This window comes from Carcharhinus amblyrhynchos, chromosome 2, assembly GCF_965287045.1.
Source record: "Carcharhinus amblyrhynchos chromosome 2, sCarAmb.v2.hapA, whole genome shotgun sequence".
In the NCBI taxonomy this organism is placed as follows: Eukaryota; Metazoa; Chordata; class Chondrichthyes; order Carcharhiniformes; family Carcharhinidae; genus Carcharhinus; species Carcharhinus amblyrhynchos.
This window is the reverse complement of record NC_137325.1, coordinates 137,947,939-137,975,784: the sequence shown is the minus strand read 5'-3', so window position 1 is coordinate 137,975,784 and position 27,846 is coordinate 137,947,939. Positions and strand designations below refer to the sequence as shown.

Genomic DNA, 27,846 nt, shown 5'->3' with positions numbered 1-27,846 from the left:
GCACTCCCTCCAAGGCCAATATATCCTTCTGCAAGTGTGGCGACCAAAACTGCACACAGTACTCCAGCTGCAGCCTCACCAGTGTCCTGTACAGTTGCAGCAAGACCTCCCTGCTTTTATATTCTATCCCCCTCACTATAAAGGCCAACATTCCATTCGCCTTCTTGATCACCTGCTGCACCTGCAGACTGGGTTTTTGCGACTCGTGCACAAGGACTTCCAGGTCCCTCTGCACCGTACAATGCTGCAGCTTTTCGCCTTTTAAATAATACTCCCTCCTACTATTATTTCTGCCAAAGTGGAAAACCTCACACTTGCTAACATTCGTTGCTTCTTCATCCAGAACACAACCATGAAGCAAGTAGTGAAGACAGCCTTTTGCATCATCAGAGCAAGAAGTTGACAATGGGTCAAAAGACAGTCCTATAATTTTGCAAGCAGCAAGAATGTTAATAAAAATCCTACCAAAGATGTAAAATCGCAGGTGGAGGATGTGGTCAAGAAGGCGTATGGTGTACTAGCCTTCATCAATTGAGGGATTGAGTTTAGGAGTTGGGAGATAATAGTGCAACTTTATAAGACCCTTGTCAGACCCCACTTGGAGTACTGTGTGCAGTTCTGATCGCCTCACTACAAGAAGGATGTGGAAGCTATTGAAAGGGTGCAGAGTAGATTTACAAGGATATTGCCTGGATTGGGTGGCATGCCTTATGAGGATAGGTTGAGGGAGCTAGGTCTTTTCTCCCTGGAGAGACGAAGGATGAGAGGTGACCTGATAGAGGTTTATAAGATGTTGAGAGGTATAGATAGGGTGGATTCTTGGAGGCTATTTCCCAGGGCTGAAATGGTTGCTACGAGGGGACACAGGTTTAAGGTGCTGGGGAGCAGGTACAGAGGAAATGTCAGGGGTAAGTTTTTCACTCAGAGGGTGGTGAGTGAGTGGAATTGGCTGCCGTCGGTGGTGGTGGAGGTAAACTCGCTGGGGTCTTTTAAGAGACTTCTGGATGAGTACATGGGATTTAATGGGATTGAAGGTTATAGATAAGCCTCATAGGTAGGGATATGATCGGCGCAACTTGTGGGCTGAAGGGTCTGTTTGTACTGTAGTGTTCTATGTTCTAAAATTACTGGAGGAAGTCCATAGAGGACAATGAGGTCAATTCCTCAAATTTGGAAGGCTGAGTTCTGAAAGTTTTTTAAAATCTTGGGACTTTACTTTCCAGGAAAGAAAATAATTTGATAGAGCGTTCTGCTGGTTTCACTGTTAGAAAATATCTAAATCCAAGAAATTCTGTCTGTTAAATGTCGGATGTGAGCACGAAGTGGCGGTTTATGAACAATTACTTAGTTTATTCAAAACTTAAACATTGCTGAAAAAAGCGAGATGTTGATGAAATTTTTCGTCAAAGGCACGAATGATTAATGCCTCAGCCAATCAGAATCAACTTCCCAACCAATCAGCATTCTTTCCTCCTGTATTGCTGTGACAATGTGAAATTTGGTGTTCTTGCATTTACTCTGATGAATGCAAGACAAAAGATTTCAACAACATGTCTCTCTTTTCAGCAGTACTGTATTGACAGTTTATTGTTAAGTGTTTCAGTGGAAACAAATTTAAATAACAAGAGGAAGATAAAATTCAACCATGAATTACCACCAGAGGTGATGAAACAGAAAAACCCAGCATGTTTTAAAAAATAACTGGATACATTATTGTTAGTGATTCTAGAATCACAGATTCTACTGGCAGGTTTAAAAGGGTCGGCTAGATAGACAATCCCTTGATGTGGATTTACAACATTTGGACAATGACAGACAGGAAAAACACTATTCCACAGTGTTCTTCTGCTATGATGTCCTGTGCATTAAAACACATACACTTCCCAAACCAACAGAAAGCCAATGTGATCTCCTAGGAGAGACAAAAGAATAGATGTACCTGTGCCGGTGCTAAAAACAGGTGTCTTGAGTGACAATAACTGTTGCAAGGTGCTGATATTCTGGGAATCGCTAGGTTCTATGTCTTGTTCTTCAGGAATAGCTATAGAAATAGAAAAGTAAGAAATGCTAGACTGATATCTGAGGAATGGGCAAATTGGTTTGTAGTGGCCAAAAGCCTGAGCCACTTGCATACATGACTGCAACACCCAAGAAGCTCCACATCATCCAGGAGAAATAAGCTTTCTTAACTATTATTGCAACCATCACTTTAGACACTAACTCTCTTCATTGCTGGGATTCAGTGGCAGCAGTATCACTTACAATTGCAATGCAGCAATCCACCAAACCTGTAACTGCACCTTTCAAACTCACAATCTCCACCAACTAAATGAATCGGGGAAGTAGACACATGAAAATATCATTGCCTGCAAATTCTAAATCCAAGTCACACACTATCCTGACTTAGATGTTTACTACTATTCTCTCACAGCTGCTAGGTCAAAAATTCTGGAACTCTCTTCCCAACAGCACTGTAACTGTCCCTATACTACATGATTTGCAGCTGTTCAAGAAGGTGACTCAGCAGCAACTTCTGCTTATTTATTTGTGTCACTAGTAGGCTTACAATAACACTGTTACTGTGAAAATCCCCTCCTTGCCACACTCTGGTGCCTCTTCAGGTATACAGAGAGTGAAAATTTAACATGGCCAATACACCTAACCAGCATGTCTTTCAGAGGAGCAGCTAAAGAGGTGATTCAAATGAGGAGAACTAGTAGGTCGGAGGGATTTTTAACTTTTTTTGGAGGCTTTTCTGAGGCAGCCTGAAGTGTAAAACCGGAAGTAGGTCCCAGTGAGACCTGAGAAGTTTTTTTTTCTCTTTAAAATGTACTTACCTTCAAGGTTTTGATCTCACTGTTCCAGAGGAGCAGCTCGAGAGGTGATTCAAGTGAGGAGAGCTAGTAGGTAAGAGGGATTTTTAATTTACTTTTTTTCGGAGTTTTTTCTAAGGCAGCCCGAAGTGTAAAACCGGAAGTAGGCCCCAGTGAGACCTAGGAAGTTTTTTCTTGCCTAATAAATTTGAACGGGGAGGAAGCCGGAGACACTACATGTGAAGAGTCTCCCACCCTCCCCCTTCTCTAACCTAAAAAAACATCTTGGAGTGAGAGCAGGTGAGCTTTCTTCTTTCTTTTTGTTTGTTTCTTCCTCTAACCTAACAGGGCTGAGGGAATGTCAGGCAAGGTTTTTCTTTTTATCAGCAAGTTATCTAGAGGGAATGGCAGGAAAGGCAGTGCAATGTTCGTCCTGCAGGATGTTTGAGGTGAGGGATGCTGTCGGTGTCCCTGCTGATTTCACCTGTGGGAAGTGCACCCATCTCCAACTCCTCATAAACCGTGTTAGGGAAATGGAGCTGGAGCTGGATGAACTTAGGATCATTCGGGAGGCAGAGGTGATCATAAATAAAAGTGGATTTACTCTGAAGGATGAAGATAGGTGGGTGACGGTGAGAGGGGCTGGGAGGAAGCAGCCAGTGCAGGGATCCCCTCTGGTCGTTACCCTCAGCAACAAGTATATTGTGTTGGATACTGTTGAGGGGGACAACCTACCAGTGGTAAGCCAAGGTGATCGGACCTCCAGCACTGAGTCTCTCACTGTGCTTCAGAACGGAAGGGGGAGAGCAGAAGAGCAATAGTTATCGGGGAAGCGATGGTTAGAGGGACAGATAGGAGGTTCTGCTGCAGCAAAAGAGACTCACGGATAGTATGTTGCCTCCCGGTGCCAGGGTCCGTGACATCTCGAACCATGTTTCCAGGATCCTTTAGGGGGAGGGGGATCAGTCGCAGGTCGTGGTATACATCGGTACCAACGACAGAGGCAGGAGGAGGGACAGGAATTTAAACAGGAATTTAGGGAGTTAGGATGGAAACTGAGAGCCAGGAAAAAGCATTTGTCATCTCTGATTTATTGCCACATGCTAGCGAGTTGAGGAACAGAGAAAGAATGCAGATAAACATGTGGCTGCTGGGATGGTATAGGAGTGAGGGTTTCATTTACATGGATAATTGGAACACATTCTGGGGAAGATGGGACCTGTACAAACACAACGGTTTCCATCTGAACCAGAGGGGCACCAATATCCTGGGAGGGAAATTTGCTACAGCTGTTCGGGGGGGGGGGGTTTAAACTAATTTGTCAGGGGGATGGGAAAACAAGCTGTAGCCCAGAAGCCAATGTTGAGGGTCGTGAGAGGTACTGAGGAAGGTATCAAGGTTGCAGGAGTGCTTGGTACTGGGTAATGAACCGGGCCAAGTGTTAGATTTGTTTGTGGGAGAGCGCTTTGGAGATGTGACCACAATTTGGTGTCTTTCATTATTGCAATGAAGAGGGATAGGGTCACGCAACAGGGCAAGGTTTATAATTGGGACAGGGGTAATTATGATTAATAAGAACATAAGAACATAAGAAATAGAAGCAGGAGTAGGCCATCTAGCCCTTCGAGCCTGCTCCGCCATTCAATAAGATCGTGGCTGATTTGAAGTGGATCAGTTCCACTTGCCCGCTTTCTCCCCATAACCCTTAATTCCCTGGTCTGTCAAAAACTATCTACCCGTGACTTAAATATATTTAGCGAGGCAGCCTCCACCACTTCAAAGGGCAGAGAATTCCAGAGGTTCACCACCCTTTGACTGAAGAAGTTCCTCCTCAACTCCGATCTAAACTGCCCCCCCCGCCCTTATCTTGAGGCTGTGCCCTCTAGTCCTGCTATCCTTTCTAAGCAGGAAGAATCTCTCTACCTCTACCCTATCCATCCCCTTCATAATCTTAACATAGAATGGGCTTTTATCAATGAGATTTTTTTAATATTTTGAAGTTTGTAATAGATACTTTATTTTACATCATCTCACCATGGCTCCTGTGATCTGTCTCATTCAGGAGCAAAGATCTAACCCACTTCAAGTTGCTGAGCTTGAAAATTTACTGACCTGAAATGTTAACCGTTTCACGTGCAGAAGGGAATACCAAATGTTTCCTTAAATTTCAGTTGAAATATACTAATTAACTATAGTTAACTTAAATCTTTATCATCACACAGCAACATATTGTAATATACGTAATAACATTTATAACTATGCTTGGTTAGTATTGAAGACTGTTAAGTATTGTCATTCATATCACCTGGACACTCTTGTGCAGCCAAATGAGCACGGTAGCTCTCCAGATGACCCCTAGAGTGCCTCTTGATTTCAGGCAGTGTGTGCACTTCTTCTTCCCTGTTACCAACTCTTTCACTTAAAATCCTTGACAAAAATAAAAAGGTAAGTGTCAATGTAAGGTATAGACAGTAATAATAGCAAAAGAATGATTCAGTTAAAATGTGGTACTTCAAGAGAATGCATGTCATTACTGTGATTTCAAACTGACAAGTCATGAACTCCATTTCAATATTAAATGTTGCAGTATGCTTGTAATTATCATTAACTTTTCTTCCCTTTGGATGCAGATTATATTTTACTTAAAACTACAAGGGAAGGGTTACCTTGAGAAAATATTTGGCTCAGTTACATTTAAATGAACTTCAAATGTTTTTCTTCTGAATGTGGTTGGGCTAAACTGTATTTCACGCAGCTTCTTCACAGTAACAGGTTGAATATTCTCATTCCCCAAACCTGTGTATGAGAAAAATTACATTCATAAGTAAGCACAGGAATCAGAAAAGGCAGAGCAAGCACATCATCTACATACACACCTGTGTATCCTGACATGAACTCTTCACTTATTTAATTTGCAGTGGCAAACAACACTAAATCCCAAAGAAAATGAAAAACAAAGAGGGAGATTCTCCCAAAAAAATTCTAAGTATTGAATTTGTGTGGCAACTGGAGTAAATCATGCTGGTTTGTTCAGCGGGAGTTTAAAAATGAATCTCCCACACTCCGTGCACTGCAGAGTGCACTAGCATGAATCACTCCAAAAATCTGTAGGCAGGGTCTGTTCCTGCTGGAGAGGCTGACAGAATCGCACTGGGTGAGCCACTGCACATGCACCAATCTGTCAGCACTCAGATCGGTGCGTGCGCAGTGGCCCCTATCTGCCTGCCTGCTGATTGTTGGTCAACTTGATCGCTAACTCGATAACCCCCACATCGCCTGCTGTGCGACAACACCCCCCCACCATGGCCCGAATGCTGGCCACCCAAATATGCTCTGACATCCTCCCCTCCCTACCCCAGCCCCTCCTGATCCCCGCACCCCTCCCATATCGACAGCCCGACCAAACCGTGCCCCCCACCCCCTCACCAATCCTGACTGCAGAATGGCAGCATGAGCCCCAAGAGCTCTGTCAGACTCCGGCCCCATGGCAGTGCCCCATACTCAATAGGCAGTGCCAAGATGTTCCCTGGGCATTGGCACTTTGCCGCTTGGGCAGTGCCAGGGGGCCTATCTCCAATTCCACCCCACCCCCCGACCCTCTGGGGAGCCTCGATTGCCCCCCCTTCACTCCAAAGAGGCCAGGCCACGAGCTCCCCGCAAGTGATTTCCGGCACGGAGCTGACGCTCAGACCCAGACATCGAGTGCAAATCATGCAAATCAGCCACCTCCAGAGTCTCCGGGTCCGCTGTTTTTAAAAATGCAGCGCAATGGGATGGGAGAATTGCCTCAAAATGTGGGAATATTCATCCACTGTTAATCTCTGGCTTCCTGTCACGAAACAACACTCGACACTATAGCAACCATTATGGTCTTCCATAATTCTTTCTTATTCAGGAGCAGGAATAAACTTTTTCCTTCTCCTGTGTAAAAGACGTAAAAGGAGCGTAAAGTATGCTGATTCTTGACAAATATGCGAGATCTGTAAGTGATATTTCAGAGGTTTTGGCATCTCTGAAATGGATCTACTACACTTGCTGTGGTAATGAATGCTTAAGTATTTAAAAACTAGAGATGTATTAATGGAATAGAATCAAAGGGAATAATTACTTTACCATGCAATTATCTCCCATTAGATGCGCCCTTTTAAAAAACAAATATAGATTTATTTCTGAGTTATTCTCCTCATCCATTTAGTGAAATGCAGCTGGAACAGGGCTTCTCAAACTGGGGATGGTGACCCCCAGTGGAGTTGCAAGACAAGACTCTGGGGTTATAAGTTGCCATGGAGCTCTGACTTTTGACTTGATTTGATTTGTTTAGATTCAAAAGTCAGAGCTCCACAGCAGCTTATAACCCCAGAATCTTGTCTGAATTTTGACTGAACGTTAAAAGCTGTGAACCCCTTTAAATCGTTGCTATTTTTAATGATAGGAGTGCTTGAGGCCTGATGCCTGTTCAAAAAACCCACTAAGGAAGCAAATTTTAAATATCCACGAAGACTAAAATCTCTGATCCATGTTCTTTCAGGCGTCCCCCCTTCCGCCCAACCCCCCTACACCTCCCTGGCTCCCAATCTCCACACTCACTCCCACAGGTCTCTCCACCTTACTCTCACAGGTGTCACTGAGTGGTAATGGCAATTTAGAAACCATCAAATCGGGTCACAGCAGGAAAATGTTCAGGAAGCAGAGTTAGAATGTTGTAGAGTGAGCAAATCTTTGTACAGTGCATCTAATCAACATTTCTGGCACTACTGTGTTTAAAAGATGATTATAAATTCATTGCATTTCATTCCACCTTCCTGGTTTTGTTAAATACTGCAAAATGGATGAGTGTGTGCTTCCCCATTTATCTCAGAAAATATCAGAAATAAAATCAGCATGATTGCTTGCCAAATATATCCTAACTTAACAATATTCATATAATTCAAAGTTGGATGTTACCTATATAGTCAGGGCATTGAAAACAAAAAGTGTTTGACAAAATATCTCAATGCTTGAAAACATACATTTGAAAGACATAAATTATATCATTGTGTTATTATTGTATGGTTATAAAGACAATGTGGATTCTTGTCACTTCATTCCTTTCCCAAACATGTTCACGTGGAGAGTATGCCTTTTTTAGTGTTATTCTGCTTCTGCACATGCAGGCATAAGAGTTTGCTCTCACCATGATCTCCATGAAAAGATAATGCTGACAAATAACAGACAACCATACTAATCTGGAATGTGACTAACCTTTTACAGGCCTGGCTTGACCATCAACATTGCTAGGTTGAGAGTCTGATGTATCTGGTTTAAAAGGTTTCTCAATTTCAAGTGGCTTCATCCGTTCTGTAAACTGTTCTGGAATTTCTGCCACTACCCTACTGTCTTGTGGTAGATCCATATAAATCACTGGCGAATCTGCCAATTTATTGAAAGCTATTTCCATGCCTTCATGTACAGGTGAGACTTGAATAGCTTCTTCCAGTTCTGAAGGTGTTGTTGTCTCTTCTTTGTTTGAATAAGTTTCTTTTCTCTTTTCATCATCTTTTCTGTTGGTTGAGTGTTGATTATATTCTGCAGCCAAGGGAGGTGTTTCGTCTTCATTGTTTAAGTTGATCTCTGAGAATGTTACACTTTTTCTCTTTGACTTTTGGGACGTACTTGCACATGTGAATTCTGGCAAATATTTTTCTTGTAATGCATGTTTGCTGGAAAGGCAATCAGAGGCATTGAGAATTTTAATCTTACAATTAATTAGTTTAAACATCCTAAGGTATTGCAATTGCATCCATTGCAAATGTATTTATTTGTCTCTATTGTTTCTATTGCTCATTCTGCCATTTCTGTAATATAGGGTGAAATTTAATGTAGGCAATGGGGCTCTTGCCTGCCAGCTGGAGAGCCTTGAGTAACCTGCATATGGGAGGACAACCCAAATTAAGTGTGAATCAGGCACTTAAGTGGACAGTGTTGGGCCTTCCTGGACCAAGGATTCTGAAGGCAGAAATCCTGCCTGTGAGAGCTACCAGTCATAGGGCTTGACAAGGGAAGAGTGACCACCCCTGTCCCCCATCACTGGAAGTCCTCAGGCAATTCCAAAAGGGTTTGTTCTTTGGGCTTCAGGTAAACTGACAGTCCCATTTAATTGCCTCAATTGTTGTTGGGAGTGGGAAGGCCTTCCACAAATCTTCTTGCCCTGTCCTTAATCAGGGAAGAGGTGGGAAGCTTTGGGGATCCTACCACCACCTTCCAGCCTGATTACATGCCTTCCATCACCATTTACCATGTAGGTAGGCATTAAATCATGTGGGTGGTCTCTTTCTTGTTTCTCTGTTGATATTTAGTGCCCATTTGTTGAACTGTTGTCTCTTTTCAACTTCTGTTTCTATCCCTCTGCTATACTCCCACCTCTCAGATTCCCTCCCTAATGTTCATAATGCAATGATGTTAAAAACAAAGCAGACAATCCTTCAAGAATCCCTCAAAAGAAAAGCTTGCATTTACTTGGCAGTTTTTGTCACTTCAGGGTGTCCTAGAGTACTTTACAGTCCACAAAGCTCTTTTTGAAGTAGAATCACTGTTATGATGTAGAAAACCCACTCATCAATTTTCTTTCTGCCAAATATGCTAATCACCCTCATACGTTGTTACTTTAACCACAGGATACTAAACATACTAGAAAATCTTACAACTCTGAAGGAACTGGAAATTACTTTAATTTCAGTTTGATGAATTGCCTACTTAGAGTCTGTTACATTATTGGTGGGGAATGCCAAATTTAAAGGGGAAACAATCATGTTAGTATTTACACTGCAAGAGTTGGAGTAAAGGTAGATCAAAAAAGCAGCTCGGGTGGATAAGAAATGGTCTGATTGCAACTGGGATTTTTATTCCTCTCTTAATTCAGTATCAATAAACAACTGAGCACCTAGTACAAGGAAAGCTGGTAATGACAGATAGCACACCACTTAAAAATCTTTTATTGACTACTGATATTATTGCTAGTGTTCTATTGCTATGTTGCAATTTGACAAAACTGCCATTGGTGGTAACTGGTTATTACCAATGGTAAATTCCAACCCGGCAACAGAGTAAAAGTCCATCATAGATACCGAAAAGCACTTACCATCTGCAGCAACATCTCGACTTACAATCCATGAGATATTTTTAAAGAGAGTATTGTGATGGCACTTACTTTAATGTAACTCTTAAAGGACACGAGGTAACCTGCAGAGTCAGTACTCACTTTGTATCAGCCTTGCTCCTTTGCACTCCGTACTCTGGACTTGGTATCTGTACTTGAGTTGTTGTTCTTGTTCTAGCTCCAGTGTTTTCCAGTGCAATATCAGCAACTCTTCCTGGAAATGGACAAAGCAATGAGTTCAACTCAGGAGTATAGATTTTGCAATTAAAAAGTTATTCTCAACTGAAATTGCTCTAATGAGGCCTTTTAGTTTTCTCATTGTTGACAGCTAATTCAAAGTGGGCACCCAAGGTTCAATAACTTTATCTTTCCAGCAAATCGTATATCAATGGCTTCCATTCCTTTTATTTTCTAAAACATCAAGTCTTCTCCCCAGTTCAAAAGATTGTAAAGGGACTGTTTCCATGGATTCTCTATAAGAATTTGGGAGCTGTTTGTCTTCTGAGGAGGTCGGTGCAGTTTTTTGCTGTGGCACATTGGAACTGTCGATTGAATGAGGAGGATTGTGACAGACACCTCCAGACGCTGAAAGATGCCCTCATAAGAACAGGATATGGTGCTCGACTCATCAATCGACAGTTCTGATGCGCCACAGCGAAAAACCGCACCGACCTCCTCAGAAGACAAACATGGGACATGGTGGACAGAGTACCCTTCTTCGTCTAGTACTTCCCTGGAGCGGAGAAGCTATGACATCTTCTCTAGAGTCTTCAACATATCATTAATGAAGACGAACATCTCGCCAGGGCCATCCCCACACCCCCACTTCTTGCCTTCAGACAACCGCACAACCTCAAACAGACCATTGTTCGCAGCAAACTACCCAGCCTTCAGGAGAACAGTGACCACAATACCACACAAACCTGCCACAGCAACCTCTGCAAGACATGCTGGATCATTGGTATGGATGACATCATCACATGTGAGAATATCATCCACCAGGTACATTTGTTGATCTGTTGCAACTCGGCCAACGTTGTCTACCTGATACGTTGCAAGAAAGGATGCCCCGAAGCATGGTACATTGCGGAGACCATGCAGACGCTACGACAAAGGATGAATGAACATCGCTCAACAATCAGCAGGCAACGCTGTTCCCTTTCTGTTGGCGAACACTTCAGTGGTCACGGGCATTCGGTCTCTGACCTTCGGGTAAACATTCTCCAAGGCGGCCTTCATGACACACGACAGAGCAGAGTCGCTGAGCAGAGACTGATAGCCATGTTCCGCACACGAGGACGGTCTCAACAGGGATCTTGGGTTCATGTCGCACTATCTGTAACCCCCATGACTTGCCTGGGTTTCCAAAACCTCACTTACTGTATTGTCTGGAGACAGTACACATCTCTTTAACCTGTGCTCAGTGCTCCTTCCACTCACATTATTAGCCACTTTAAGACTTGAATAGCAGGTTAGGTGTAAAGATTCGCATTCTAATCAGTAATCTGTGAACTGTCTGTGCTGTTATAAGCTCTGTCTGAGGCCAGAACTTTTCATTCACCTGACGAAGAGGGAAACCTCGAAAGCTTGTGAGTTTACTATCAAATAAATTGGTTGGATTTAAAGCTGGTATTGTCAGACTTCTCACTAGAAGGAAAGCCAAACGAAGTCAGAGCCCTCCAGGTCACAACTCTCTACAGGACAGCTGCCAAATTCACCCAAGACAACAGACCCATCTAGTCAGCAGGCTGCCTCCAACCCTGCATTGCTGGATAGACCAGCATTTGTCATCCATCCATAGGTGCCCTTGAGGAAATGGTGGTAAGCTGCCTTCTTGAATTGCTCCAGTCCCTGAGATGCAGATACATCCACAGTGCTGAGAGTGAGGGTATTCCAGGATTTTGACCCAGTGAAGGAATGGCGATATATTTCCAAGTCATGATGGTGAGTGACTTGGAGGGGAAACTCTAGATGTTGGTGCTCCCAGATATCTGCTACTTCTGTCCTTCTAGATGGATTTAGTCATAGGTTTGGAAGGTGCTGCCTTAGGGATCTTGGTGAGTTCCTGCAATGCATCTTGTAGATGGTACACACAACTGCCACTTCTCGCTGGTGATGAAAGATAGCAATCAAGTGGGTTGGTTTATCCTGGATGATGTCAAGCTGTTTGAGTGTTGTTGAAGCTGCACCCATCCAGGCAAGTGGGCAGTATTCCATCACATTCCTGACTTGTGCCTTGTAGATTGGGGACAGGCTTTGGTGATTCAGGAGGTGATTTACTTTCCACAGGATTCCTGGCCTTTGACCTGCTCTGGTAGCTGCAGTATTTATATGGCGAGTCTGGTTCAATTTTTGGTCAACGGTAACCCCAGAATGTTGATAGAGGGAGAATCAGCAATGGTAATGCCATTGGCTGTTAAGGAACAATGGTTAGATCCCCTCTTGTTGGAGATGGTCATTGTCTGACACTTGTGTGGCACAAATATCATTTGCCACTTGTTAGCCTAAGCCTGGGTACTGTCCAGGTCTTGCTGCATTTGGAATTTTGGATAAAGGCTGCTTTAGTATCTGAGTAGTCATGAATGATACTGAACATTGTTCAGCCATCAGTGAATATCTCCATTCTGACCTTATGATAGAAAAAAGCTCATTGGTAAGGCAACTGAAGATGGTTGAGTTGAGGAAACTGCCTGGAGGAACTCCTACAGTGAGGTCCTGGAGCAGATTTGATCGATCTTCAACCACCGCGACCATTTTCCTTTGTGCCAGATATGGCTTCAACCAGCAGAGATTTTTACCTGATTCTCACTGACTCATTTTTGCTAGGCTTCCTTGTCAGCATTCAGTCAAATGCTGCCTTGATGTCAAGGGCTGTCATTCTCACCTCACATCTGGCATTCAGCTCTTACATCCATGTTTGAACCAAGGCAGTAGTAAGGTCAGGAGCTGAGGACCCTGGTGGAACGCAAACTGAGAATCTGTGAGAAAGTCATTGTTGAGTGAGTGCCACAGAATAGTGCTGTTGATGATCCCTTCCATCACTTTACTGATATTTGAGAGCAGACGGACGGTGCAATAATTTCCACGTTGGATTTGTCCTGTTCCTTATGTACAGGACATACCTAGGCACTTTTCCACATTGCCAGGTAAATGCCACTGTTGTTGCTGTACTAGAACAGCTTGGCTAGGGGCGTGACAAGTTTTGGAGCACAAGTCTTCATTACCATTGCTGGAATATTGTCAGAATCCGTAGCCTTTGCAGTTTCCAGTGCCTTCAGCCATTTCTTGATATCACATGGCATGAATCAAATTGGCTGAAGACTGACAGCCATAATGCTGGAGGAGGCTGAGATGGATCATCCACTGGGCACTTCTGGCTGAAGACTTTTTTGAATGCTTCAGCCTTATCTTTTGCACTGGTGTGCTGGGCTCCTCCATCATAGAGGATGGGGGTGTTTAATTGTCCACCACCATTCACAGCTGGATGCGACACAACTGCAGAGCTTACATTTGATCCTTTGGTTGTGGGATTGCTTAGCTCTATTACTTGCTGCTTATGCTGTTTGGAATGCAAGTAGTCCTGTTTCATAGCTTCACCAGGTTGACACCTCATTTTTGGGTATGCTTGGAGTTGCTCCCGGCAGGCCCTCCTGCTCTCTGTATTGAACCAAGTTTGTTCCCCTGGCTTGGCGGTAATGGTAGAATGGTACGCCGTGCCATAACGTTATAGATTGTGGTTGAGTACAATTCTGCTGCTGCTAATGGCCCACAGCACCTCATGAATGCTCATTTTTGAGCTGCTAGATCTGTTTGAAATCTATCACATTTAGCACAGTAGTTGTACCACACAACACAGGGCGTATCTTCAATGCAAAGACCGGATTTTGTCTCCACAAGGATTGTGCAGAGGTCACTCCTACCAATATGGTCATGGACATGTGCATCTGCAGCAGGCAAGTTGGTGAGGATGAGGTCAAGAATGAAGTCAAAGATGAGGTATTGGTTGCCTTATCATCTGCCAGCTCTGTCTGTAGTGGTAGTATTGAGCCACTTTTGATGATTGACATTGAATGCCCCCACAGTACATTCTGTGTCTTTCAGTGCTTCCTTCAGTGTTCAGAGGGAAGGGGTACTCATTCATCAGCTGAGGAGGTAATTAACAGGAGGCTTCCTTCCCCATGTTTGACCTAGTGCCATGAAACTTCATTGAGTCCAGAATCAATGTTGAGGATTCCCACGGCAACTCCCATCCTCCCAACTCCCACTGTGCCGTGCCACTTCTACTGGGTCTGTCCTGTAGTGACACAGGACATAGCCAAGGATGGTGATTGTGGTGTCTGGGACATTAGCTGTAAGGTATGATTCTGTGAGTATGACTATGTCAGGTTGTTGCTTGACTAGGCTGTGAGATAGCTGGGTTTGCCATTGTTGTTTCTGGTGCCTAGCTTGCTGTTGGGTGGTTTGTCCAGTTTCATTCCATTTTCTTCCATTTGTCGCGGTTGAATATAGCTGAGTGGCTTGCTAGGTCATTTCAGAGGGCATTTAAGAATCAACCACATTACTGTGGATCTGAAGTCTCATATAGGCTAGACTGTGTCAGGATGGCAGATTTCCTTCCCTAAAAGACATTCATGGACCAGATGGGTTTTTACAACAATTGACAATGGTTTCATAAAGGCAAAGTGCTGCGGATGCTGGAATCCAAAACAAAAATGTTGGAAAATCTCAGCAGATCTGACAGCATCTGTGGAAAGAGAATTGAGCCAATGTTTTGAGTCTGAATGACGCTTTGTCAGAGCTAAGACCAAAGAAAATCAGACGAGATTTATACTGGCGAGAGGGAGAGAGGGGGTTGTAATTGGACAAAGGAAATGTAAATGATGATGAAGAAGGCTGAGAAAGGTGTTGAAAGTGTCCATTAAGTGACCAGAATGTCTGACAAAACAGAGGTACGCATTGTTCAGGGATTACCTGAAGGATGTGGCAGTTGCCCAGAAGTTGGGTGGGTGGGAGGTGGTGGGGGGGAGAGAGGAGGAGGCGGCAGGCAAAATGGAGAGCAAAAATGGAAAAGTGGAAAATGAAAGTGAGAATGAAGGGTGATAAAAATGGATGAATGAGATGAAAAGAGATGACATAAAATAAATGGAAATGATGTGAAGGTTCATAGCTCATAGAATCCTACTGTGCAGTCAGAGGCCCTTCAGCCCATCGAGTCTGCACCAAACACAATCCAACCCAGGCCCTACCCCCAGATCCCTACATATTATACTCACTATTCCCTCTAACCTACACATCCCAGGACACTAAGGGCCAATTTCTTACCATGGCCAATCAACCTAACCCACACATCTTTGTACTGTGGGAGGAAACTGGAGTACCTGGAGGAAACTCACGCAGACACAAGGAGAATGTGCAAACCCCACACAAACAGTGACCCGAGCCAGGAATCAAACCCAGAACCCTGGAGCTGTGAAGCAGCAGTGCTAACCACTGTGCTACCGTGCCAGTTGTGGGGAGAGTTCACACTCTGAAGTTACTGAAGTCAATGTTTAGGCCAGAAGGCTGTAAAATACCCAATCAGAAGATGGGGTGCTGTTCCTCCAGTTTGTTTTTGGGTTCACTAGAACATTGCAAAAGGCCAAGGACGGATGTATGGAGAGGAGAGCAGGATGGAGTGTTAAAGTGGCAAGTGACAGGAAGTTCAGTGTCCTCCTTGCGGACAGACCAAAGGTATTCTGCAAAGCGGTCACCCAGTCTGCATTTGGACTCTCCAACGTAGAATGGGCTCCACTGAGAGCAGTGATTGCAATAGACTAGGTTGAAGGAGGTGTATGTGAAATGCTGCTTCACCTGAAAAGAGTGCTGGGGCCCTGGATGGTGAGAAGGTATTGCATCTTCTGCAATTACATGGGTAGGTGCCGTGGGCAAGGGCTGAGGTGTTGGGTGTGATGGAGGAGTGGACTAGAATGTCCCGGAGAGAACGGTCCTTGAAGAATCTAGTCTGATTTTCTTTGCTCTTAGCTCTGATGAAGGGTCATCCAGACTTGAAATGTTGCCTTTATTATCCCATCACAGGTGCTGTAAGACCAAGAGTGATTTCATGGTCATTGCTAGACTTAATTCCAGATATTTTCTTGAGTTTTTAAATTCCACCATCTGTCATGGTAGGATTTACAGGGGAAACGATAGTGTTGTGGTATTATCACAAGACTATTAATTCAAAAACCCAGCTAATGGTCTGGAGACCTGGGTTTGAATCCCACCACGGTAAATGGTGGAATTTTAATTCAATAAAAAATACCTGGAATTAAAAATCTATTGATGACCATGAAACCCCCATTGTCGATTGCTGGAAAACTCCATCCAGTTCACAATGTACTTTAGGGAAGGAAATCTGCCATCCTTACCTGGTCTGGCCTACCTGTGACTCCAGATCCACAGCAATGTGGTTGACTCTCAACTGCTCTCAGGCAACTAGGGATATGTAATAAATGCTGGCCCAGCCAGCGACACCCATGTCCCATGAATGAATAAAAAAAATCTGAACCCAGGTTTTTTTCACAAGGCATTAGCTTGGGTTTCTAGATTACTTATCAAGCAACAATATCACTGCACACTCATTCCTTTCCCTGAGCATCTAGAAATAGTAGGCCAAATACATTTTGACTGATTGCCACAATTAGAAGTTATCTAAGCATAATCATTTACACTCCAATTATGTCTACTGTCTTGTCCCAGCACCGTCCTCAAGGTTTTATCAACAACCCCAATCCTTCCTTGTCCTGTATACACCCCCAAGTAACTTGGCAGGGAGTCAGTAGTATATGGTAGGGCCTTTGTGAGCCATATGCAAGCACTCTCCCATGCATACTGAGCCTTCTTACATAAAAGTCTCATATCTCAGTCCCCAGATTGGTCAAAACTGCTTGCTGGGATTCCCTTTTGCTTGTCCAGCAGAGATGACCTGTCTGTCTGCCACCCACTGACTGAATTCCCATGTAGCACCTCAGGACCTCTGACACGAGGCTTTGCTTAGTGTCGACCAGACTAGCATGGTTGTTGTGGCATTTTTCTTGCTCTCTGGCACCATTTCCCCTCCCCTTTCCACAATTACCACTGACCACCACCCCCCCCCCGACCCCCATGGATGGGGGCGGGGGGGGGGGGGTCAGCATTTGACCTCCCTGCTGCTGCTCTCCAACCTGCTATCTTATCCTTTGACAATGTTCAAATTCTTTCCTCACCTCTAGTGGAAAGGAATGTCTGAAGATGGGATTTCAACCCTTGTGAGGTTGATCACTGTTGAACAAACCAGTGGGAGTGACTTGTGAAGAGAATTCCAAAGCAGGATCTTCAGAAATGGAGATTGAAAACTCTTGTGGGAAGGACAAAGCTTCAGTGAGGTTGATTGGCTCACAATGTGACAAATAACTGGGGAAGGGAATGAGTGTGCAGTGATATTGTTGCTTGATAAGTAATCTAGAAATCCTTGGAATCAGATTTGGTTTCATCTGTCATTTATTGAGTAGAAGTGTATTTGACCACACTTCACCTGTTAATTCACATGTACTTCATAATTACCCTGAATGTTCAAGTATAAGATACATATTGTAAGTTGTTTTATCTTTCTGATGATGTATAGTCAAGTTTATTTCTGTTTGTTCAAAAACTGTGGAATATTCTGGCTTTATTCACTTAGTAAACTTCTTGAATCTCAAATTTAATCCAATTTAAGCAAAATATAACTGGTTCATAACTGGATATCCCCTCCGCAGCCTGCATTCTTGCCAAGGATCATAATACACGTGACACAAGGAACGTGAGCTTCCATTCATTAACAGCAATACTGGTAAAGGGTAGAGAATTGAAGCAAGGATCCTTGAAGAACAGTGATACTTTTAGGATACCAGATCAGAAACCAAAAGCATATTATGAAGCCAAACCAGACCCCAACAATTTTTTATTTTGGCATTAGAATGAGAGTAAGATGTTTAACTCAGGTGCGATTTTACTGACAATCTGGGAAGCTTTTATCAAAACAAACTTTATTTAACAATAGTTTAACTATAAATGAATGAGCTTAACCTTTAACAATTGAATAATACTTAAACATGACAAGATACAAGTCTTAACTGCTCAGCTATTCCTATGAGTTCCAATTCACGCAATATTCCTTTTTGACTGAAACCTCCTCTTTAAAGTTAGTTAACAAAACACAGGCATACTTACTGTGATTTTGGGTTGTAGTACTGGAGCTCTCAGAGAGATCTTTTAAGAGAGAGAGAGAGCCACTGTTTTCTTCTGGCAGTCCAGGTAGCAACTCCCACTGTTTTTAAAAGGAAACTGAAATTCTTTCTTTCCTGCAAGCCTAGCTCCTCCCACTCAACACATGAATCTGTCTCTGTCAAATAACCTAATCAAAATTCTACTCTGAAACTCGGGAGCACCTAAGTAAACACAAATGCAATAGCTCTCTCTAAAATGAGTACTTATCTTGTTCTCCCAGCTACCAACTTAAAGGTTTTTCTAGACAAATCGGCATCCTGCAAAACAGATCTGAATTCTAAACATACCCTTTCAAGAAACATGACATAAATCTCTTTTTTAAAGGCACAGTATCATAGAATCGCTACAGTACAGAAAATAACATAGAAAATAGATGTACAAGTAGGCCATTTGGCCCTTCGAGCCAGCACCAACATTTCATATGGTCATGGCTGATCAAGCATTTTCAGTATTCCACTCCCACTTTCTCTCCATGCCGTTTGATCCCTTTAGAACATAAGAACATAAGAAATAGGAGCAGGAGTAGGCCATCTAGCCCTTCGAGCCTGCCCCGCCATTCAATAAGATCATGGCTGATCTGTCGTGGCTCAGTTCCACATTCCCGCCCTCTCCCCATAACCCTTAATCCCCTCTCTTATCAAAAACCCATCAACCCGCGTCTTAAAAATATTTAGCGAGGTAGCCTCCACCACTTCAACGGGCAGAGAATTCCAGAGATTCACCACCCTTTGAGTGAAGAAGTTCTTCCTCAACTCCGTTCTAAACTGCCCCCCCTTTATCTTGAGGCTGTGCCCCCGAGTCCTACTATCCTTTCTGAGCGGGAAGAGTCTCTCCACCTCTATCCTTTCCATCCCATTCATCATCTTATATGTCTCAATGAGATCTCCCCTCATTCTTCTAAACTCTAACGAGTACAAGCCTAGTTTATTCAGCCTCTCCTCATAGCTCAACCCCCTCAACTCCGGCATCAGCCTAGTAAACCTCCTCTGCACTCCCTCCAAGGCCAAAATATCCTTGCGTAAGTACGGCGCCCAAAACTGCACACAGTACTCCAGCTGCGGCCTCACCAATGCCCTATACAGCCTCAGCAAGACCTCCCTACTTTTATATTCAATCCCCCTCGCTATGAAGGCCAGCATCCCATTAGCCTTCCTGACCACCTGCTGCACCTGCAAGCTGGGTTTTTGCGACTCATGCACAAGGACCCCGAGGTCCCTCTGCACCACAAGGGTCACGTCCAAGTCTCTCTTGAACATATCTAACAAACTGGCCTCAATAGCTTTCAATGGTAGAGAATTCCACAGATTCACAACTCTCTTAGGGAAGAAGTTCTTCCTCACCTCAGTCCTGACTGGCTTGCCCCTTATTCTTAGGTTGTGACCCCAAGATCTATACTTCCCCAATATCGGGAACATTCTTCCCTCATCTAGCCTGTCCAGTCTTATCAGGATTTTATATGTTTCTATCAGGTCCCCTCTCATTCTTCTAAATTCCAGTGAGTACAAGCCCAGTTAATCCAGTCTCTCTTCATATATCAGTCCTGTCATTCTAGGAATCAGTCTGGTGAACCTTCACTGGATTTCATCCTTCAAGAGTGCCCTTCCTCAGACCAGAAGACCAAAACTGCAGACAATACTCAAGGTGTGGCCTTACCAAGGCCCTGTATAACTGCAGCAAGACATCTTTACGCCTATACTCAAATCCTCTTGCTGTGACGGCCAGCATGCTATTAGCTTTCCTCTTCACCTGCTGCGCCTGCATGCCAACTTAGTGACTTCCTTCCTGTTTTTGCCACCAAAGTGGATAACCTCACATTTATCCACATTATATTGCATTTGCCAAGTATTCACCCACTCAGGCAGCCAGTCGAAGTCACCCTGCAGCCTCTTAATATCCTCCTCACAGCACATACTGCCACCCAAGTTAGAATCGTCTGCAAATTTGGAGATATCGCATTCCATTCCTTTATCCAGATCATTAATGGATATTGTGAATAGCTGGGGTCCCAGCACTGAAGCCTGCAGTACCCCCCTTGTCACTCTCTGCCACTCTGAAAAGAACCCTTTTATTCCCACTCTGCTTCCTGTCTGCCAACCAGTTCTCTATCCACGACAATACATTACCCCCAATACCATGAGCTTTAATTTTGCTCACTAATCTCTTGTGCAGGACCTTGTCAAAAACCTTCTGAAAGTCCAGACATACAACATCCACTGGTTCAGCTTTGTCCATTCGACTGGTCACATCCTCAAAAAATTCAAGAAGATTTGTCAAACGAGATTTCCCTTCAGTAAATCCATGCTGACTTGGACCGATCCTGTCACTGCTTTCCAAGTGCTCATTAATTGCTTCCTTAATAATTGACTCCAGTATTTTCCTCACCACTGATGTCAGGCTAACTGGTCTATAATTCCCTGTTTTCTCTCAGTCTCCATTTTTAAAATGTGGGGTTAGTTTAGCTACCCTCCAATTTACTGGAAGTCTTCCAAAGTCTATAGAACGCTGGAAAACGATCATCAATGCACCCACTATTTCTAGGGCCACTTTCTTGAATACTCTGAGATGCAGAAGATCAGGCCCTGGGGGTGTATTGGGTTCTAATCGCAGCAATTTCCCCAATACAATGTCCTGACTAATCAGGATTTTCTTCAGTTCTTCCTTCGTGCTAGACCCTCTGTCCCCTAGTATTTATAGAATATGGAATCTACAGTGCAGAAGGAGGTCATTTGGCCCATCATGCCTGCATTGACAATAATTCCACCCAGGCCCTATCCCGATAATCCCATGTATTTGTGTCCTCCTCAGTGAAGACAGATCTAAAGAATTTGTTCAGCTGGTCTGCCATCTCTTTGTTGCCCATTATAAATTCACCTGATTCTAAGGCACCTACATTTGTCTTCGCCAGTCTTTTTCTCTTCACATTTCTATATCACATCTAAGGAGGCCAGTCGGTCCATTGTGTTTGCACCAATTCTCTGACAGAACATCCCACCCAGGCCCAATCACTATAACCCCATATATTTACCCTGCTAATACTCCCACCCTACACATCTTGGGACACTAAGGGGCAATTTTAGCAAGGCCAGCCCACCTATTGTGCACATCTTTGAACTATGGAAGAAAACCGGAGCACTCAGAGGAAACCCATACAGACACAGGAAAAATGTGCAAAATCCACAGTCTCCCAAGGCTGGATTTGAACCGAGGTTCCTGGTGCTGAGAGGCAGCAGTGCCACCGTGCTGTCCCAAACTTTACTGTTCATTCACCGGTGATAGGAGTTGATCTGTTCCGAACTGCATTTTTGGAAAAAGATGAGCAGTTCAAACTAGGTTTCAAATCACACCACCCTCCTGGTTAGAAGGGCTCAAGTGAAATGTGCCTGGATCAAATGATCCCTGACAGTAACAGCCTCCTAATAAGACCCTTGAGCCATGTGTCAGCTCCGGCAATCCCGTGTGCAGCCAGGCTACCTATACACACTACACTGTAGAATCCTTAATGCAGGAAGAGGCCATCCAGCCCATCGAGTCTGCATCTACTCTGCAAACAGGCTTTCCACCCAGACCCTCTCCTCCATTCCTATAACCCTGCACATTTGCCATGGCTAATCCACCTTCCCTACAATCTTTGAACAATAAGGGGCAATTTAGTACAGCCAATTCATCTAACCTCTATATCCTTGGACTGTGGGAGGAAACTGGAGCACCTGGAGAAAACCCATGGAGATACGGGAAGAACATGCAAACTCCACACAGTCACTCAAGGCTGGAATCAAACCCGGGTCCTTGGCGCTGTGAGGCAACACTGCTAACCAATGCTGTCTTCTCTTCTTTCAATCACTTGTATTGTTCTAGTTTCTCAGCCTCTTCAGGATCCAGACCTCACTGGACTGCCATGTTATAGAAAGTTAAGCAGAAAATCTACCCCATTTCTCTATAATGGCTATCATATCATATTCAGTTATTTCTCTTTGTGTTATCAATTCATTCATCTTGTTCTGAATATTATGTGCATTCAGATAAGGAGCCTTTAATCTTGTCCTTCATTCTTTTTGCATACACTAATCTAATTTGCAGACTTAACCCAAATTGAAACTCATTTCCCCCACACCAATCTTTGAACTAATTCATTCAAATCTCCAACCTTAGTTACCCGATACCAACTTTCTTGTGGATCAGTAATCTAGTGATTCCCTTTGTGGCTCTGCTTTATAATTTAACTCTTGGCTGCTCATACTCCCTCAGCAGAACATTTTATCCATGTTGCCGGTACCCAGGCATACTTGACAACTGGATTTTTTCCCCTCCCACTCAAAGTTCCTCTTCAGTCCTGAGATTTCCTGACACTAGACAGGCAACAAAACCTTTGGGACTCACTCTCTGCTGTCTTTTCCCCTAACTATATTGCTCCCAGTACAACCAGGTTACTTTTCCCTCCCCCCTGCTTGAATGGTTCCCCGTGTCGTGGTCAGTTGCCTCATCCTTTTTCCAGTTCCTGCTCTCCTGCACCCAAGTTTCAAGAACCTTGAACTTGCAAGAGCAATATTGCTACCTTCGGGATCGCTACACTCGCCTCACTTGAAGTCACATCTTCCTGTCCCTGATCACAAAGCAAATATGAAGTGCTTATTCTAAGGAATGTGACGGCCTCCAGGACAAAGAGTCCAAGTAACTTTCCCACTCCATGATGCATTGCAGTGTCTGAAGATGAAATCCAGCTCATCAACTCAGAGATAAAGTTATTAAGCTGCAGATGCTCACTGCAGGTATGGTTATCATGGATCACATTGGTGGCCATTTGGTCACATATGCTACAGCTGTAACATCACCTGCCCTGCCATCTTTATTATGTTTAATTTAACTAACGAGATTTCAAGTTTAGTGATATGACTCAACTGTTGTCTATACTTATAACAAGTAGCTTAACTAGTTATATATATTTAATGCAACATATATATTCCCCAGTAACAATGTAAACTGTTGTCTGCTGTTCAGAAGGATAAAGGCCGGGATTCTCCCAAAAAATAACTTAAGTGATCAACAGGTGGGAAAACGAGAAAATTTGTACAGGGCTGTGGAGTATTATGTGCTGTTCTGATCTTCTTACCTAATGAAAGATGGGGGGGAATCTTACGAAAAAATGGTATGAATGTTGTTTTTCTGGCACAGGTTTGTTTTCTCTCCAGATCTTACAATGCTGCCTAAAAAAGTCAAGGGAGCATGTTTCATGCCATCATGCAGCGGGGTGGGGCCTTAATACTCCAGCCAACCCGGCTGCACCTCTAGACTATGTCCCTCTCCCCGAGGCCTATACTTACCTTTATGCCCTGGGGAGACTCCATGACAGGTTCACGTCCAGGTGAACCTGTTGTAAACTGTACCGATGTGATGTCATCTGGCGAGGATTAACGTATGATGAGGGGGCAGGTTAATGATATTAAAATTCATTCATAGTCATGTAAAGCAAGTTCTTGTCTGTTATGAGTGTAAACTTCATGATGTCGCCGTCAAGGGGTGGGAAGATTCGAGATCATGATCTTGCTGATGATATCTGCAACTTTCAGATCTTAAGCCCCAGATAATTTACATACAGGGAATGCAACAAAGGATCAACAATTCTTGGGATGGAGGGATTATCATGTGAGATGATCTCATTCAAACATACAAAGTTTTTACAGAGCTTTGGCAGAGATGATGCAGGAAGGATGTTTCCCCTAGCCAGGGGTCTAGAACCAGGGAACACAGTCTCATTATAAGGGGCAGACCACTTTGAACTGAGATGAGGAGGAATTTCTTCATTCAAAGCGTGGTGAATCTTTGAAATTTTCTGTCCCAGAGGGTTCTGTGGGGTCTGTCATTGAACATATTCAAGACTGAGATTGATAGATTTATACATATTGAAAATATCAGGGGATATCAGGGATATAGGGATAGTGGTGTTGAAGTAGAAAAATCTCATCAAATATCAGAGTGGGCTCAAAGAGCTGAATGGCCTACTCCTGTTTCTGTTTAAAGTAGAATCTCTGTGCAGAAGGAGGCCATTTGGCCCATCAAGCCTGCACTGACAACAATCCCCACGCAGCCTTATCCCCTGTATTTACCCTGCTGAGCCCCCTAACATGATGGGGCTATTTACCATGGGCAATCAACCTAACCCGCACATCTTTGGAGTGTGGGAAGAAATCACAGCGCCTGGAAAAACCCATGTAGACATGGGGAGAGTGTGCAAACACCACACAGACAGTCACCCAAGGCTGGAATTGAACCTGAGTCCCACGTGCTGTGAGGCAACAGTGCTAACTACTATGCCATCTTATTCTTATGAAGAATATCACTAGGTGGTCAATTGGTGCCTTGAAGGCCAAATGGGTGAAATTGATGTCCTCCACCAGGAGAATCTAGAGATGGATGCCCTTTGCGTCTGTGAGACCCCATCTATCTGCCTATCTATCAATATACTGCCCACCACTTGCAAACAGGCATCAATGACCTACAGGATGAAATGGTGTGCAGCCATTTGTTAGGTGCCAACAAGGTCCACAACTGATCTTTGGAAAGATCTAGTGGCGAATGTTTAACAAGCCACAGTGACTTTGGCAGCCACTGGCTGGGCATGGTAAGCAGTGCCGTGAGCTGTTAAGTCTCCAGCTATGACATGTATCATAAATCTGTCTAGATAGGCACAGTCTACAGAGGCACTGGTTCTCCGACGTATCTAGGTAGCTTCGTCTTCGGCGGTAGATTCGATGCTAAGGTTATGATGCCCTTAGCCTTTCTGCTCCTTGTCCTTCTCCACTGCCCTCCTCACATATGTACCTGTGCATTTCCCATTGGGGATGTTGATCCTCATCACAACTAGACTCAAAATCTGAGTATTGCACTCTGATTGTCAGCTAATGGTATCCTTGCACTCAGTTAGACTCCCAATAATGTCTGGAGGCCTTCTCTTATGCTCCCCCCACCCAACCTCCATTGTCAAGAGGATGATAAAACCCCACACCCTCCCCTCCCACAACTTGAAACCTGCACGTAACTAATAGCACCTATCTGCCAACGGCTGAGACCCTTTCCAATCTTCTATGTTGACGGTGTGAGAAAGACTGGGGGGGGGGGGGGGGAATTCTTCCAAAGAAGTTCTAAGTGCTGAATTTGCGGGAAAACTGGTGTCAATCACGATTGTTTTTTCAATGGGAGTTCAGATTCAAAGCTCCCACACTCTGTGTGAAGCAAGGTCACAATCGTGAATATCATTAAAAGCTCAGGAGTGGGGCATATTCAGACCAGAGTCTGACAATTCCAAAACTCTGCGCATGCGCAGTTTGCTGGCCAGCTTGATCATTGGACAGCCTGGGACCCCCGCAGTGCTGCCCCTCCGGCCCACCGTACGGCCTGATCACAGCCCCCACAGTCATTTCCCGAACCTCCTTTCTGTCCCAGAGCATCCCGATCTCCAGTCCCACACCCCACCCCGTCCCATGGGAGGCAGACCTCCTAGCAGACCACTTCCCTCCAGCCCACCCTATCACTGGCCTCCCTCCAGCCCTGTCTGATCCTGTTGGCAGAGTGGCTGCGGGACCCCCTATTCCCACTGCTTGCCCCTCAGGCCTGCCCCCTAGGCTCCACCCCCTTGGCATTGCCCCATGCCCAGTGTCAAGGTGCCCCCTGGGCATGGGCACTTTGCCCTTGGACAGTGTCAGGTGGCACCAACTGGCACTGCCAGGGCACCCATGTCCCAGGGCACTATCCCCCTCTGCCTGACCTGGGGGAGCCCCTATTGTCCCCCCTTCATTCCAGTGGGGTCTCCCGCTAGTTCCCTAAAAGTGGGGAGCTACTCTAAACCCCGCCGGAGTGAAATTGTACTGATGGGATGGGAGGTGCTACTGGGCCCAATAATAAGATTTAAATGACATAAAAATAAAATTAAAATTATTTACCTGCTGGTCCTGCCAGTTTGCAGCAGGGTCCCCAACGTGCTGGATATTTGGCGCTGGGAGATGCAAGCACATCGGGAACACATGCGTAAATCCCGCAAATCAGCCCACACGCGATTCTCCTGGACTGACGCGCTAAATCACCCCCTAGGTCCCTGCTTTGATGCCATATCTGTGCACCTGGTCTGCCCCTGATCCAGCGTCCAGCCTAAAAAGCCTGCCAAAATTTCAAGCTGACCCTCAGAGAACTCCTTAACTACTTTAATTTGCGTCATTGCATAATTAGGTGGGTTCTCTTGTCCTGAAGAACAGCATGGGAAACTGGCACCTAATGATGCTATTTTAGTGCTGTCTGACTCTGCTTAAAAACCATGCCCATGGTTGCTACATTTGATAATAAACAATCATGCATACACTTTTAAAAAGGCTAAGATTCACTTAAAAAGATATAGACTCGGATAATATGAACTTTTTTTTCTCAGTTTCATTTCAAATTAACTATTAACCCACACATGAAGCTCTATTTGTCTTTGTGGAATGATCTTTTCAAGTCATTTCCTGCAGATGCTATATGTATATTTTATATATATTTAAAGTTAACTTAGATGACAAGTTCATTGCAGAAACTAGACTTTATTAAGGGGTTCAAAAATGCCACACAGAAATTAGGAGACACACTTCGTTTTTTTTATACACTGTGTATATCTAAAAAAATATTATCCCCTTACAAAACATATAAGTATGCACCAAACATTTAATGCTGTTTGAAACACTGTACAAGATACATTACTTAATATATTTGAAGGTACCAGTTTGTCAAAGATAATGTATATTGCACAAGTTTTCTTTTCACAATGCAATACAGTCATGGCTGTTTTACTTTTTTTTAAATAACCTTTTAACTTTTGTTTGCTGTAAGGTTTCAATATTTGCAAATGTTGGTGTGCTGTTAAGTTTCATATGGCAATCTGTCTGCTGGAGCTCACCATTTGTAAGCTGGCATTTTTTGAAGTAATTCAATATTCATGTTGCATTAAAATCCTAGGTCTTTTAATGCTCCCAGAAAAACATAACTGTATTAATACATACCACCAGATTTCCTTTTAACAATCCACAGCATGGAGAATACACATATCAAAATGTGCTGCACATCCTGCACTTAACTCACATTGGTGAAATAAATTATAACCCAGTTTAAACCTCCCTTACAAAATTTTTAACTATCCACCTGACTGCGGAAGTCATTAGAATTTTGTTGAACTCAGCATTATTTCTTACTTCAACCTGAACAATATTAGGAATAACGAAATGAAACTTAAAACAGGAAAATAGGTGAACAAATAAATGCATCATAATCTTATTTCAGTCTTTAAATTAAAATATGAATCATCCACGTAATTAAAAGAAATTTAAATATGTCACTTCAATAAGTCACTTCCTTAATATGACAGATTACTTTTTCTGCAAAGGCTAGTGACCACAAGTATATGTTTTGAAAAAAAAAGTCAGCAAACAAACACTTCAAATGTCAGCCTGCAGCTCTCTTCCAAAAATGTCACCTACTGCTGCATAGAATCATGTTCTATTTTTCATCTACTTTCTTTCAGCTCTTCCACAAAATGTTTTAAAAACACACAACAGAAACTTTAGTATCAATTGATTCAATTAGTTTTCTTCTGCT

General features: G+C 43.7%; 1 protein-coding gene across 1 annotated transcript in view; it reads right to left on the bottom strand.

Annotated features, from left to right (window-relative positions):
- obscnb (obscurin, cytoskeletal calmodulin and titin-interacting RhoGEF b) overlaps window positions 1-27,846 on the bottom strand; it is a 696,366-nt gene that overhangs the window by 88,114 nt on the left and 580,406 nt on the right. The window contains exons 102-106 of the mRNA XM_080214757.1: window positions 10,051-10,162; window positions 8,055-8,512; window positions 5,480-5,609; window positions 5,119-5,240; window positions 1,940-2,041 (exon numbers count right to left, since the gene is read on the bottom strand). Of these exons, the coding sequence (XP_080070883.1) occupies window positions 1,940-2,041; window positions 5,119-5,240; window positions 5,480-5,609; window positions 8,055-8,512; window positions 10,051-10,162 (924 nt within the window). The remainder of the gene's footprint in view (window positions 1-1,939; window positions 2,042-5,118; window positions 5,241-5,479; window positions 5,610-8,054; window positions 8,513-10,050; window positions 10,163-27,846) is intronic.